Genomic DNA, 14,099 nt, shown 5'->3' on the forward strand with positions numbered 1-14,099 from the left:
AGAGAGAGAGAGAGAGAGAGAGAGAGAGAGAGAGAGAGAGAGAGAGAGAGAGAGAGAGAGAGAGAGAGAGAGAGAAAACTCCAGGTCTAGAGGATCTGACTCCCTCTTTTGGCCTCTACAGGCACTGTACATATGACCCAAGAAGGCAAAACTCTCACACACATTTAAAATAAATAAATAAAATTCAAAAAATTAAAAAGATTAGACAGCAGTAGGATGTCAGCATTAACTTTCTACGTTTGATAAATTTATACTAGCAAAATTTATTTAGAAAAGAAAGCATCTATCTATATTAACATTTGTAGAGGAAGGATGACAGGCATTTGGGAGTGCTTCATATCTACCTGCAGGGAGTCCTTAAATTACAATAGCCCCACTTGCAGTTTTTCAGTTACTGGGTGAGGAGAAGAAAGACATCTGTGTTCAGTAGAAAGCATACTTAGAATGTTGGGGGTTTTTTCTTCTTGAGGGCTAGCAATATGAAATATGTGAGTCTCTGAAGGAGTTCTTGGGCATCAGCAGCAAGCCACAACTCTCAGCCCCTTGATCAGCAGGGGAAATGCGCTACACAGCACAGTGAGCCTACTATGCTGGCCGCCTGGGATGCTCAGTATGCTAGGTGCGCTAAATGTTTCTTAAGGGCATATTGTTACATAACCCATGGAAATCCAGAAGCATCCATGCATAATTTAACACTTATTCTTTAAAAGACAAAAAAGAATTCCAAATACATTAAGTAAATATCTGTGATAGAAATACATAAATGCTAGTAAAAATCTATAATTTATTAAATTATATTGGAGGAAACAAAATTTGAATGTTCAGATTTACAAACATCAAGGGTATATAGCTATAGTATAAAAAGCACCCAGAAAAACAGAATTGAGGCTTATTTATGTTTGTTACTGATTTATGTTATTCAAAGTTTGCCATGAAATAAATGTCTGTTTGACAATGGCTAAGATCTTCCACACACATTTATTCCTTTCTCACTTCTAGACATCAGTCCCTTCACTCGTAACACGAGGCAACTAAGCCAGATTCTGAGCACTGCTCCTCGGTGCTATCCTCGTCAAGTCCTGCTTGGTCTGCATGGGAAAAGGGGAAGAGACAATCCCAGGAGCCTGTTTTTTTGTTTGTTTGTTTGTTTGTTTGTTTGTTTGTTTTGTTTTGTTTTTTTGAGACAGGGTTTCTCTGTGGTTTTGGAGCCTGTAGCTCTTGTAGACCAAGCTGGTCTCGAACTGACAGAGATCCGCCTGCCTCCGCCTCCCAAGTGCTGGGATTAAAGGCATGCGCCACCACCACCCAGCTCAGGAGCCTGTTTTTTATGTGTTATTTTAAGGCCTACTCATTTTTATGCATATGGCTCATTTGCCTGCGGGTCTGTCTGTGCACCACACATCTGCAGTGCCTGTGGCCAGAAGACAGAGATGGGTCTTGTGGACCTGCAGTTACAATAGAGCGTTAGTAGCTGCCAAACGGGTGCTGGGAACTGAACCCAGGTCCTCTGCTAAAGCAACAAGTGCTCTTAACCTTTGAGCCATTTCTCCAGCATAAGCACATGCTTTGTTTGTTTGTTTGTTTGTTTGTTTTTGGTTTTTTGAGACAAGGTTTCTCTGTAGCTTTGGAGCCTATCCTGGAACTCCCTTTGTAGACCAGGATGCCCTCGAACTCACGGAGATCTGCCTGCCTCTGCCTCCCGACTGCTGGGATTAAAGGCATGCACCACCACCGCCCAGCTAAGCACATGTTTTAAAATCAGTATTTGGCAAAACAAAGTTGCCTAGCTGGGTGATGCATGCCTTTACTCCCAAAAGCCAGAGGCAGGTGAATCTCTACGATCATCCTGATCAACACAGTGAGTTCCAGGACAGCCAGAGCTACACAGTTCTATCTCAAATAGCAACAATAATAATAGTAAAAGTTGCTTTGCCAATAACTACACTGGGTATTTTATTTCTGTCTCCCATAACAATTATATGAATTGGTATTATTTTATCACAAAGAAATCGCAGATTAAGATATGAAGTCCCCCAAGATACAGTTACTGAAGAGAAAAGAGGGTCTTACAACCCTGTCTGTCAACCTCTGAATCTCAGGCCCACAATCAGCTCTGGGCCATTTAACTGACAGACAGACCAGGTTCCTACCGGAGCAGCTGAGGCTCTATGTCAGGATCACCATAGGGACAGAGACAGTGGGTGTAGGGAATCTCCTGTTGGATCTGAGCCCATTCCATTCATTATCTCCAGCATTTTCAACCTAGAATTCTCTGATGTGACTCCCAGGTGCCTTAAAACAATTCACTTAAAAGTTTGTGATCAACTACAGCTGAGATATTATCAAGTCACATGTCACAACACTCCTCAAAATTTCATTTTCACAGCTTTCCTCCTTTGTAGGGTTAGAGCTCTCAAATGGAGTGGCACTATCAGGAGGTGTGGCCCAGTTGGAGGAAATGTGTCACCTTGGGGGTGGGCTTTGGAGTCTCTTTTGCTCAAGCTTCCCTCAGTATGCCCACCAGTTAACTTCCTGTTTCTAGCGAGGTGTAGACACATTTCTCCAGTACCACATCAGCCTGCACGACTCCTTGCTCCATATCATGATGATAAATGACTGAATCTCTGAAACAGTAAGTGAGCCACCCCAACTAAATAACTGAAGAGTTGCTGTGGTCATGGTGTCTCTTCCCAACAATAAAAACCCAAACTAAGGCAGACACCATCTCAAATATACATGGATAGATACAGCAGAATGGGAGAAGATATTATTAAATCCAAGGAAAGCTTCAGAGCTCTGCCTCTTAAAATCAGAACTTATGCCTTACCGTCTACAGAGAGCCCAATAGAAGACGATCCTAATTAAATCACAAGTCATTGATCAGCTTACATGGTAGCCAGATCCATAGTTATGGCTGTGCATCATGACAGACTTATCTAAATGATGGGCTATCCCTTGCGGGGGAAAAAATTGCTTTATGAATTAAAGTTTTATTTTACAACTCTCCCTCAGACATAGGAAGCCCAGTATCTATGATTTGTGGTTCCTATAGGCAATGATCACTATCAGACTTCTTTACCATTTTCCAGAATGAGAGAAAATAGAAACACCAATATTGGATTCATATTTAATTGTAGATTACAAAAGGGCCTGAAAAAATTTAAAAGTCTAACTATACAAGTAGGAACAGATATCAACTAAGCAGTACATTTCTTAACTACACATACGAAACTGTAAAAATCTTGCTTAGATTTAGTTATTCTTCCCAAAGATCAGTTTATTAAAAGTGCCCTTCAACTATCTAAAATTTTCATTGCATAATAACTAACAAGCATAGTACATGCTAAGCTATTTGAGAATAAGAAGCTTGAAACTTTATGATTATTTATCCTGGTTATATTTTTTTTCTCTTCATTTTAAAAGTTGCATTCTAAACAACAGCTGCAAGTTCATATATATGGGGCTAAGCATTGTTGTTATTATTGTGTGTGTGTGTGTGTGTGTGTGTGTGCGTGTGTGTATACATTCCAGAGATCAGAGGACAACTGGGTCATTGGTGGGTATCCAGGGATTGAACTCAGGTCTTCAGTTCTGTACAGCAAGTGTTTACCTACACTCTTCTGGCCTGTGTCTGGTCATTCTTAAAATAAAGGGAAAGAGCATGATCACAATATATGACATGAAATAATTTAAATAAAAAATAAGAATAAAATAAAATTTTCATTGTATAATATATAACAAGCATATTAAATGCTAAGCTATTTGAAAGGAATAATAAATTTATAATCAAAGAAAAGGAATGCTGACATTATATGGATATTAAATAGTTTTCTACATAATAAAAAGACATTTACATTTGCAGTAAAGTCCAGTAAAAATAATAATGGAAAGATACTAAAGAGAAATATAAATACCTACCATATGTAAAGAACAAAAGGACATTATAGTTAAGCTAACCAAGAAAAATTTGTAATGGGGTTATTCTAGACATGTAGAGGTATCCTTATATAATAAAAGAAAACTAGGCAGAAGAAAAATTGAAAAGAATCATATTCGTACACAGTCTACATTAGCACTTAATAACACCATTAAAAAACTTCCTTTAGAAACAAGACCTCCATTAGCGAGCTCTGCTTTTTAATGGGAAACTGCAACTTACCGTAGCTTCATTGCAAACCGTGCACTTAACCACATGCTGGTGAAGTTTACCGTCCAGGTTGATTAGCGATTGGCACACGCGACAGTTGATCACAGGAACGCCACTGGCTCCTGGACTGGCGATGGCGGTGTACGGAGGCGGGAGTTCAGCTGAAAAGATTTTACACTGAATCAGTCTTCAGAATCACTGTGGTTAGTCTGGGCACAGAAGCATTAGGCATGCAGGAGAAACTGTGAAAATACTTCCTCCATATTTCAGATTTAACACTAGCTGGCTTGTCCTAGTTGCAGAGAGTAAATGTTGGGAAATATTATTTTAAGGTGTGTGACTTTTGTTTACTATACATTTGCTTAACTGTGAAGCTGTGGTTCCTTGCCTGTCTCAAACACCTGATGGTCTAACAAAGACCTGAATGGTCAATAGGGAGGCAAGAGCAAGGCTAGGTGGGACTGGGCAGGCAGAAAGAATAAACAGAAGGAGAACCGAGGGAAGAGGAGCAAGAGAACAAGGAGAGGAGGACACCAGGGCCAGCCATCCAGCAACGCAGCAAGATGTACAGAAAAGAAGTAAAAACAGGTATACGGAAATAGAGAATGATAAAAGCTCAGAGGCAAAAGATAGTCAGAAAATTTAAGAAAAGTTGGCAAGAAAAAATGCCATGCTAAGGCCGGCATTCATAACTAATAAGCCTTTATATATGATTTGAGAGCTGGGTGGTGGGTCCCTCAATAAATCAAAAGAGTAAAATATTACACAAGTAAACATGCATGTGACTGTGTTGTCGAAAAAATAATTCTTAACTCCAATTAAACCCAAAGTTTGATGGATTAGGTACCTTGCAGTGGGGAATTTCCTTTACTCAAAATATCGACCCCATTCCTTTGCGCTCATTTGTAGAGCTGTGTGGCATGATTCATAAAAACCCAGAGACAGAAGTTGGGGTTCAACATGAAGGTCAGAAAAGCAAAACAGCCAGCCACTGTCTCTTACCTCTACCTCAGTCTGAAATGGCCATCCTGCCTCCAGGAATCTCAGAATGAGACTGTGACTGAGAGAAGTCTCCTCCCGTTTTAGATTCCTCTCTAGGGATGAGATTAAAGGCCTGCACCACTACTACTGGGTTTCTTCGGCAAACTAGCGTGGCTACTGGGATTAAGAGCGCACGTCACCACTGCCTGGTCTGTAAGGCTGATCAGTGCGGCTGTTTTCCTCTCTGAATGTCGGGCAAGCCTTATTTACTAAAAGACAGATGGAGTGCCACTACACAGCTGGAAGAAGCAGCTTGTGTCCAACAGAAAATTATATCCTAGTGCACGTGTGGCACTTGGTAAGCTGAGACAGGGGGATTGCAAAACAAGGCCAACCTGTACCACAACATGGATGAAGGGACAAAAGGCCCAAGATTCCCATTCTTTAACAACTGGGCTGTGACCTACTTGGAATCTAATCACAGTGACTTACGGCATTCAGCTTGACACCCAACACTTAAATCACCAGAGAGACAGCGCTGTAAATACACTCCATACCTATTTATCCCCTCGTGGACACCTACAAATGGCTCACAAGGTAAGACCAAGTAACTTCTCTGCCATTACACTGTTATCAAAATATCACCGTTCCCTCCTAGAGCGGATCCCCTCCGCTACACCCTCTCTAAGAACCTGAACATCCTGAGTATGTTTCAACCAATTTGCACTCTGTTTGGACCCTTGGCAAAACCTTTCTTACCTGCTCATGCTCAAGACATTTTTTTTTCATATGGCAATAAAAGAGATTGTCAGAGAATAACAAATAAATAAAAGTTCTCACTACTAGAAAATAAAAGATAGTCAACCATCTCAAGTTTAATCGCTTACACAAGCGCAAGTTGAATACTGTAGTGCTTTCTCCTGATACGGGACCTGTAAAATGACTGACTGGGGTCAGGATCAACTAAAGACTGAGAAAGTTAAGGAGAGACACGAACTGACCCAGACAAACTGAATTTATCAGGGTGAGACAAGGCTGGGGGGTGGGGGCGCTCTTTGAATTTCAGACACAGCCAAAATGAAGTTAAATTAAAGAATTTCTTGTTGCAAATGTTTACTTACCATTAAGAACTTTTAAAAAAAGATGTAGGAGTTATGAACAAAATAATGTTCAAGACAAGATAATCCAGGAGCAACCCCAGCAAAAAGGACTGGAAATGGGTGGGTGACAAATGGCAGCTGATGGACAGAATGACAGAGGAGCACATGACTGTGTCATACATACTTTTTGAAGCTTGATCTTACATGAAAGACTTGGCAGGGAAGAAGACACTCTAAAGACAGACCTGTGCCCCTCCCTTCTGCTATCAAAAGTCATCGCCTGTCTTTGTTTCTTTGTTTTTCTCCATGTGAATGGAGGCATAGGGAAGGAATGGGCACAACAAAGAACTCTGCCAAGCTGAAAAACATGGGTGCTCTGGGAATAGACAGGGATCTTATGAACCACAAAGGCCCTAGATTCTTTACTCCCTCAAAATGAAGCATCTTTAGGATCCTATTTTCTTTGACCCTGGATTAAATAAAAAGCTGATCTCATAATAGAAAACTGAGAGAGTCTGGGGTCTGGGTCCCATCCTCCAGGAACTGATGTGCCCGTCTCATGGATAAATCTACCCTTTTCTCAAGGCTTCTTATAAATGGCAAGATGCTCACGGTGAGATAAGGAGGCAATCAGACATCCCTACCTACCAATGGACAAACTGCAAACACATCCCTTCCCCTTTACCAAATTTCTTTCCAAACACAGAGGAAAGAAGGCGGCAGGTTTAAAAACCTAAGTACCCACCAAAGTAAAAGCTTTGAAGATCCCCATACCTCAAAGACACACACAAGCAGACTCATAGCATATTCTTGCTGTTGTAGTTTGGCTCTGTGAAAAGTCAACTTGATTGAATAGGTAAAGAGTTACGCTTACTTTAGAATTACCTGATATACTAGAAATAAATCTCAAGGAACCACACCCCTAGACAAAGAACGACAGGCAACTGAGAGCTTCTGAGAACATAAGAAAGAGTCGTCCCTAGGAAAAGGGAGGCCCTGATTGGTCATCCTGTTCCAAGTGGTCAGCCCTGTAATCATACACATACAAGCAACACTAAATGAACTTAGCAGTCCATGCATATATGTGTGTGTGTATGTATATATGTAACAAAGAACAAAGAAAAGAGGTCATGAATTTGAACGGAGGTTAGGAGTGAGAGGGTGTATATGGAAGGGGTTGAAGGGAGGAAGGAGAATAATGCAATTGTATTTTAATTTAAAGCAATCAAAACATACATCACTTTTAAAAAATCAGGTGCAGAAGGGGTCCTGATACAGCAGTCTAAGACAGGGGCTTCATAGGGAGCACCTGGCCCCATTCTGTGTGTTTTCTGTTTGCACCTTAGCATGTTTGTTAGACCCAACGAGTCAACTCATTATTTAGCCCAAGTTGGCCTTGAACTCAGGACTCTCTTTCCTTAGCCTTTCAAATTCTGGGATTACAATACCATCCAATTGGTTCTAACTACATAATTACCTTTTAACAGTGCTGGAGATCAAAGCCTTGCACAACTAGGCCAGCACTCTGTCACTGAGTTACTCTCCTCTAGGACCGGAAGCCCTTGTGATGTCAGGGACTATCTTAGGACTTCTACAAAGATTCACCCAACACACGACCGGAGTGCCAGCCAGAGCACTGGCATGCACAATGACAGCTGATCATGACATGAGCTAGTTCTGAAACTCCTGTTCAGGATCACATGACGCTCTTCAAACTCTCAAGAGGACAACACGGTCGGTACATGTAAAATCCACACACGGTCTCTTTACACAGCCTTATTACTCTGAATTTTTCAGACATTTAGCAGCAAGTGCCATGCAGTCCAGTGATTCATGAGCTGGATTCCTGCAGCAGCCATGGTTCTAAACAAGTGGCCGTTTCGAAATGACACTACCTGCTTACGTTTCTGGAAAGCTTGTCAGAGAGCATTGCCAACGCTAAGCATGAAAGGGAACTGTACATGTCTTAAATCATAAAAATAGCTTGAAATCCTTGGAAGAACGTTAAGGTTGGCGTCGAGTGACCCATCCAGCTTGAAGAAGACAAAGCAGGGTAAAGCGTCAGTAAGTGTAGAAGAGACTTAAGGCCTTGTAATTTACAGGTGGTTTTGTGAGATCTGAAGGAAGGAGACATTGGTCTGAGGAAAAGAACACACTTCCCTACAAAGTCAAGATGCACAGCCTGTTTTAATGAGCATTCGAGGAGCAATAGTAAAAGCAGATTTCTGCTTTTGCCTTCCCTTGAGTTATAAAGTTACAAAAAGCAATTCTCCCATAAACTCGGGTCTCCTTTTACACAGAAATTTAAGGATGTTGGGAGCAGTGAGACCCCAGATCCTGAATTTCTTGTAAGCAACTTGTTTTCCCCTGATCTGAGTGCCTACAGCTGCTCTGAGCACGAGACCTTCAGGAGTTTCTGATGGCAGGAGAGTGGTTTCTGGTGGGTTTGACTGGGGCGTGGCTATCCCTCTGTAAGCCATCCCTGAACACAATAAAGGAGCACTCTAGGGGAATTCAAGGATGACACGTGTTTCTCTCTCTGTGTGTATTTTTAACCTCCAGCCCCCTTGCCCGAAGCTCGCCAACTGGGTAACAGCACACAGAGCTCAGACACTAGGGCGCGGTGCGCGGCATGAGAAACTTTTAACGTCATTAAACACACATGTACTAAGTATGCTTGTTTTGTTGAAAAGTCTATGTAAGTTTTCTTGCAAGCATAGAACTGAGACAAAAATGGCCTGGTTAACTAATTGTTTAAAAGTATATTTCCTTGTTTAAGGTCTATTCAGGCTTAAAAATGTATGTTTAGCCTCCTTGTCTTTGACAACTTTGTTGGGTTTGAGCTATTTGGATAAACTGAGTCATAACTTGTATTGATACTAAGAGTTTTGGACCTCTTCCTCTGGGGAAAGAATGTTGTTTCTGTGTCAATTACTCTGGGGTAATTAGAGATTCAATGGCCTTGCTAAAGATAGAAAACAAAACACTCAAACAAAAGCTGGATAAAAACTTGTTCAACTGGTCTCCTTGGTTAACAACCTTACTTTCAGCTCTAACAGGCCCCTAATGATCTTGCTTTTCCTTATTAACAGACTGATGGCTTTTGTTCGAAAAAAGGGTCAATATTGTTTGACTGATGGTATTGAGATTCCAGTGTCACCCCCTTGAGACCCTGAACAGACAGGACCCTTGATTGAGTCCTGTCATCGGTAATTGTGAAGGGGGAAAATGTAGGGCCCAGGGCAGCTTTCCCAGGTCAACTTGGTAAACACCTGCCAAGATGGGTTCTATAGATCAGCAGGAAGGTAGGCCTGAGTCTCAGTTTGCCCTAGGGCAATGCTAGCTCTTAGACTCCCTCCTGTTCCCATTTCACCCTGGGATCCATTCCTTGCCTTTGCAGGAGACAGCATTCACAGCTAGATATAAACTTGTTCTATGTTTACCCTCAGAATGACTAATTCAGTTTCTTTATTAGCTTTAATTCAAAGTCATTACAGAGTATGAAGTTCTAGTCTTGTGAAAGCTGCTAACTTATTATAGACTGTTAGGAAATAGAAGTCAGTCATCCTTAAAGTACTGATATAATTAGTTACAGGAACAAGCCTTACTTAGTTCCCTGTATATGTTTTCAAAGTCAAACTTAACAAGTAATGAGAAACAAAGTTTGTCTAATCAGACATATCTATGCACCCCTCATACTTCAGAGATCTGCAGAATATGGCATTTAAAATAATGATTTAAAAGCTTATTATATAAGACAGAGACTCCAAGATCCTAGCAGTGACCCAAGGTCCCCAAAGAAGATTATGAGACACAGTGATGTCTCCATCTGGATTAGGAAGGCGCTGACCACTGGGCGAGATGCCCCAGTGCAACCCCTGCTACCAGGACCCGGTCCAGACTGTGGACAAACAGCAGGACCCTGGAGAATTGATTGTACCACTTTTGCCTAGACAAAATAAGGTCAGTCTTTTCCATGTCCCTCTTCCACAGAAAAAGAAAAATTCGCCTTATGGGCCTGGCTTAGACAGTAAGACTGCTGTTCTAAATATTTCTGCCTCCAATGCTAGGGAGAGCTGGGTATGACTCACTGTATATGGGCTCGTTTTTAATAGATTCAGAAACTACTTGGTCTGTACTCAGATACACTTTATCCTTCTAGGATCTGATAGTATTGATGGCTAGGGCAGTTATAATGTCAGTTTAACAGTAAAAGGTATCCAGATTCTTCCACAAAGCTATAGCCAACTTGTTAGCTCATTCTACAGCTACCATACATACACTTCTCAGCCTTTCATTCCAATTGTCTGCCCATCATTCACATCCTAAGGCCATTTAGAACACTTCTTGTACTCTTGGAGGCTCTCAGAATTTATCCCCCCCCCCCAGGAAAACTTTGCCCACAACTCTATCTCCTCCGTAAGAGACCTGCAATTTTGGAAATTTAGTCAGTCACTCCCATAATAATTATGATTTAGATTTCTCACATCATCTATTATCACTGTTTAAACAGCCAAGAAACCACTCGTAGCTCAGGGAAATTTCTAGACAAAAGCTACAGTGATCTCAGAATTGCCGCTCATTATTAAGTTAAAAAAAACTATTTTTAAGAGTGTTGGTAGACTCTTAAAGAATGAGCATTTCCTCTGTGGGGTTCTATTAGATGAAAGATTATTTCTTGCTATGTATGTATCCTTAATTCTAGAGAATCCTGTCAAATCTTCAGGACTACGCCACATCAGAATTGAAATCAATCTATGAAGTCTAAGGTTTCCTCTTAAAAGAAGCCAAAGCCTAGAGATGCTGACCACTGCAGGATTGGAGATCCGCCACTCCCGGAACACAGTCACGGTTCAATAGGCAAAGACTATATGTGGGGGAAAGATGTAAAGACAAGGGGGGGGGGGAGATGGAAGCAGGCAAGAACCTATGAGTGAAGGCTTCTGAAGAATCAGAGCTGAGCTTCACTGGATAAAGAAAAAGATGAAAGAGCTGTTGAAAATCGAACAGTATGGAGCAATCATTTCATGGTAATAAAAACTTCATAGCAAAACCGGGATTCCTGGGATCAAAGGACAGACACGAACCGTGCTGCTCCTGAAACTGGCAGGAGGAAGCGGAACCACCCTGCAGACCCACGTGTGATCAGATTACAGTTTCCCGTCACGGGCATCAGAGTCGTTCATCGATTCTGTGCCAGCTAATTCATCCCAGCGTATTAATCTGCACTCTCTGTTTAGAGCTTCATCTCTCTGCGTTTTAAAGGTTGGCTTTGTCTCGCGGCTGTCTGACCTGTGGCGTCTCAACCACTCCTCTGTAAGCCTCCTCAATGCCTGTCCACCGAACTCACTGACTTCACCCAGACGCGAGCTGTAACCAGCCCTCCAGGCCCCTGAAAAAATGCAGCATTAACAGAAAAATGACATCAGAGTAAAATCTGAGATGGGCTAGGATCCCACTATAGAAGGAGCTGCCGGACCGGAAGGCCTGCACTATTCTCCCCCGCATTCCTCGCGGTCCTCGGGAGAATGTGGGTTAAAGACAGAGTCGGCTCAGCTGTTGTGGGACGTCTGCTTGCGGTGGCAACTCTTTCTTTCCAACACGGCTCAGTGCAGAGAAAAGAGAAATGGCCACTCCTGTTCCTCCCCTTTTCAGAAACCAAAGAAATTGTGTCATTTCAACGGATTCCAGGGGCTGGGCGGTGGTGGCGCACACCTTTAAGTCTAGCACTTGGGGGGGCAGAGGCGGGTGGCTGGGTCTCTGAGTTCAAGGCCAGTCTGGTCTACAGAATGAATTCCAGGACAGGCAGGGCAACACAAAGAAATCCTGTCTCAAATATAAATAAATAAATAAATAAATAAATAAATAAATAAATAAATAAATAAATAGGAAACAAGCAAGCAAGTTTGAAGTTGTTATTAGGACAGGCAGGGCAATACAGAGAAATCCCGTCTCAAATATAAATAAATAAATAGGAAACAAGCAAGCAAGTTTGAAGTTGTTATTAGAAACCAAACACAGAATTTAGCTGTGGTGATAGAAGACCACGTCAGCCTGAATCTGCCACTGATGGCCAGGAAGAGAGCTAGTTACAAGGGCGTGGGATTCTGGGACTCGGAATGTATGCAAGCAGAGCTGAGATTACAACCCTTACCCTAAGACTCTCACAAGTACAAAATAGCTTCCTCCGTATCTGTGGAGACCAGCCTTCCCTTTATAAATACCTCCCTTGAGGCAGTAGCCTACAAAGACATGGCTGGACATTTTCCCTGTGATCAACCACTAAGACCCCTTATTGCCTCAGGATCCAGGATGAGGGCAAAATCTCAGGATGCTTCGAAAGAATGAAATCAGGGCTGGAGAGATGTCTCTGTGACTGAGAACACGGCTGCTCTTGCAGAGGACCGGGTTTAGTTCTCAGCATCTACACAGTGGCTCACAAGCATTTGTGACTCAAGTTCTGGGGACCTGACACCTTCTTCTGGCCTCCAGAGGCAAAACACACACACACAAGTATGCATATATGTATGTTAATATTGCAAGACATTGATGCTCATAAAATAAAATTAAATGAGTCTTAAAAATAATTTAATAAACAAATACAAACTCTAAAACAGAATTTACTTATGCACTAAAAGAACTGCAAGATTTCGGATAATATGTATCACCTCAAGCCTAAAAATATTTTTGAATACATCTTCAAGGAACAAGCAAAAGATAAAACATAATGCTGAACTGAGCCAGATTTTCTAGGCTCGCTCCTTGCTTTAAAGTCAGAATTAGCTGAGGTACATATGAGCTCACAGAGACTGTAGCAGCATGTACAGGGCCTGCGTAAGTTCAACCCAGATGGGTTCCCAGAACTGAGAGAGGGAAGCAGACACAACTCCCACCCCTCACCGAGGAGTTCTCTCCAACTGACAACCACCTGCAAATACTGAGTAAATTAACCACACTCAAAGGCAGGCCCCAGCAGTAGCTGGCCAATACAAAATAAACTCAATATTATTTCTGCCGACTTTTGGTCTCATGTGATTTTGTTTGAGTATTTTATTGTCTTCTTAGCCTTTTGTTTGTACCTTCTGGTTTCCAATTTTGTGCTTTTACGGTGCACACACGTGTGTGTGTGTGTTCACTCATTTCTTGTCCTTTGTTTTTGTTGTTTTTTATTCTGGTTTGTTTGGTTTTTATTTGTTTTGTTGCCTGTTTTCTAAAGAGAGAAAGAAACATTGTGGAGTTGAGTGGTGGAGAAGTGGAGAGGATCTGGGATGAAGGAAAACTGTGATCAGAACATACTGTAAGAAAAAGAATTTATTTTCAATTTTAAATATATATGTATATATATTTATGTATATATATATATCACTAGAATTGGCTCTAAGAGTTTACTTTGCTGCTGATATGATTCCAAAATATGCCTACTATGATTCTGAAGAAGCAACCACAGATTTGGAGAGTTGAGGTCATTAGAGTGGATTTCTCACAGGAAAGCTGTCCACGTTAAGTATTCTTAAAGCTGTGCATCGCTGCATCTCCTAAGACGGCTCACAGCATGCTCCCTCCACTATGACATCAAAAATCATTTGACAGGCAGTGGTGGTGCACACCTTAAAAACAGCACTCCAGAGGCAGAGGCAGGTGGATCGCTGTGAGTCTGAGGCTGGCCTGGTCCACAGAGCAAGTTCTGGGACAGCCAGGACTGCTACATAGAGAAACCCTACGTTGAAGAGACAGATAGATAGGTAGGTAGGTAGGTAGGTAGGTAGGTAGGTAGGTAGGTAGGTAGGTAGATAAATATAGATGATAGATAGATAGATAGATAGATAGATAGATAGATAGATAGATAGATAGATAGATAGATAGATAGAAAG

At 41.6% G+C, this 14,099-nt stretch overlaps 1 protein-coding gene across 1 annotated transcript in view; it reads right to left on the bottom strand.

Annotated features, from left to right (window-relative positions):
- Pip4p2 (phosphatidylinositol-4,5-bisphosphate 4-phosphatase 2) overlaps positions 1–14,099 on the bottom strand; it is a 51,823-nt gene that overhangs the window by 22,694 nt on the left and 15,030 nt on the right. The window contains exon 2 of the mRNA XM_050165961.1: positions 4,160–4,308. Within this exon, the coding sequence (XP_050021918.1) occupies positions 4,160–4,308 (149 nt within the window). The remainder of the gene's footprint in view (positions 1–4,159; positions 4,309–14,099) is intronic.

This window comes from Alexandromys fortis, unplaced genomic scaffold (genome assembly GCF_014885135.2).
Source record: "Alexandromys fortis isolate MF-2015 unplaced genomic scaffold, M_Fortis_MF-2015_v1.1 scaffold_18, whole genome shotgun sequence".
NCBI lineage: Eukaryota > Metazoa > Chordata > Mammalia > Rodentia > Cricetidae > Alexandromys > Alexandromys fortis.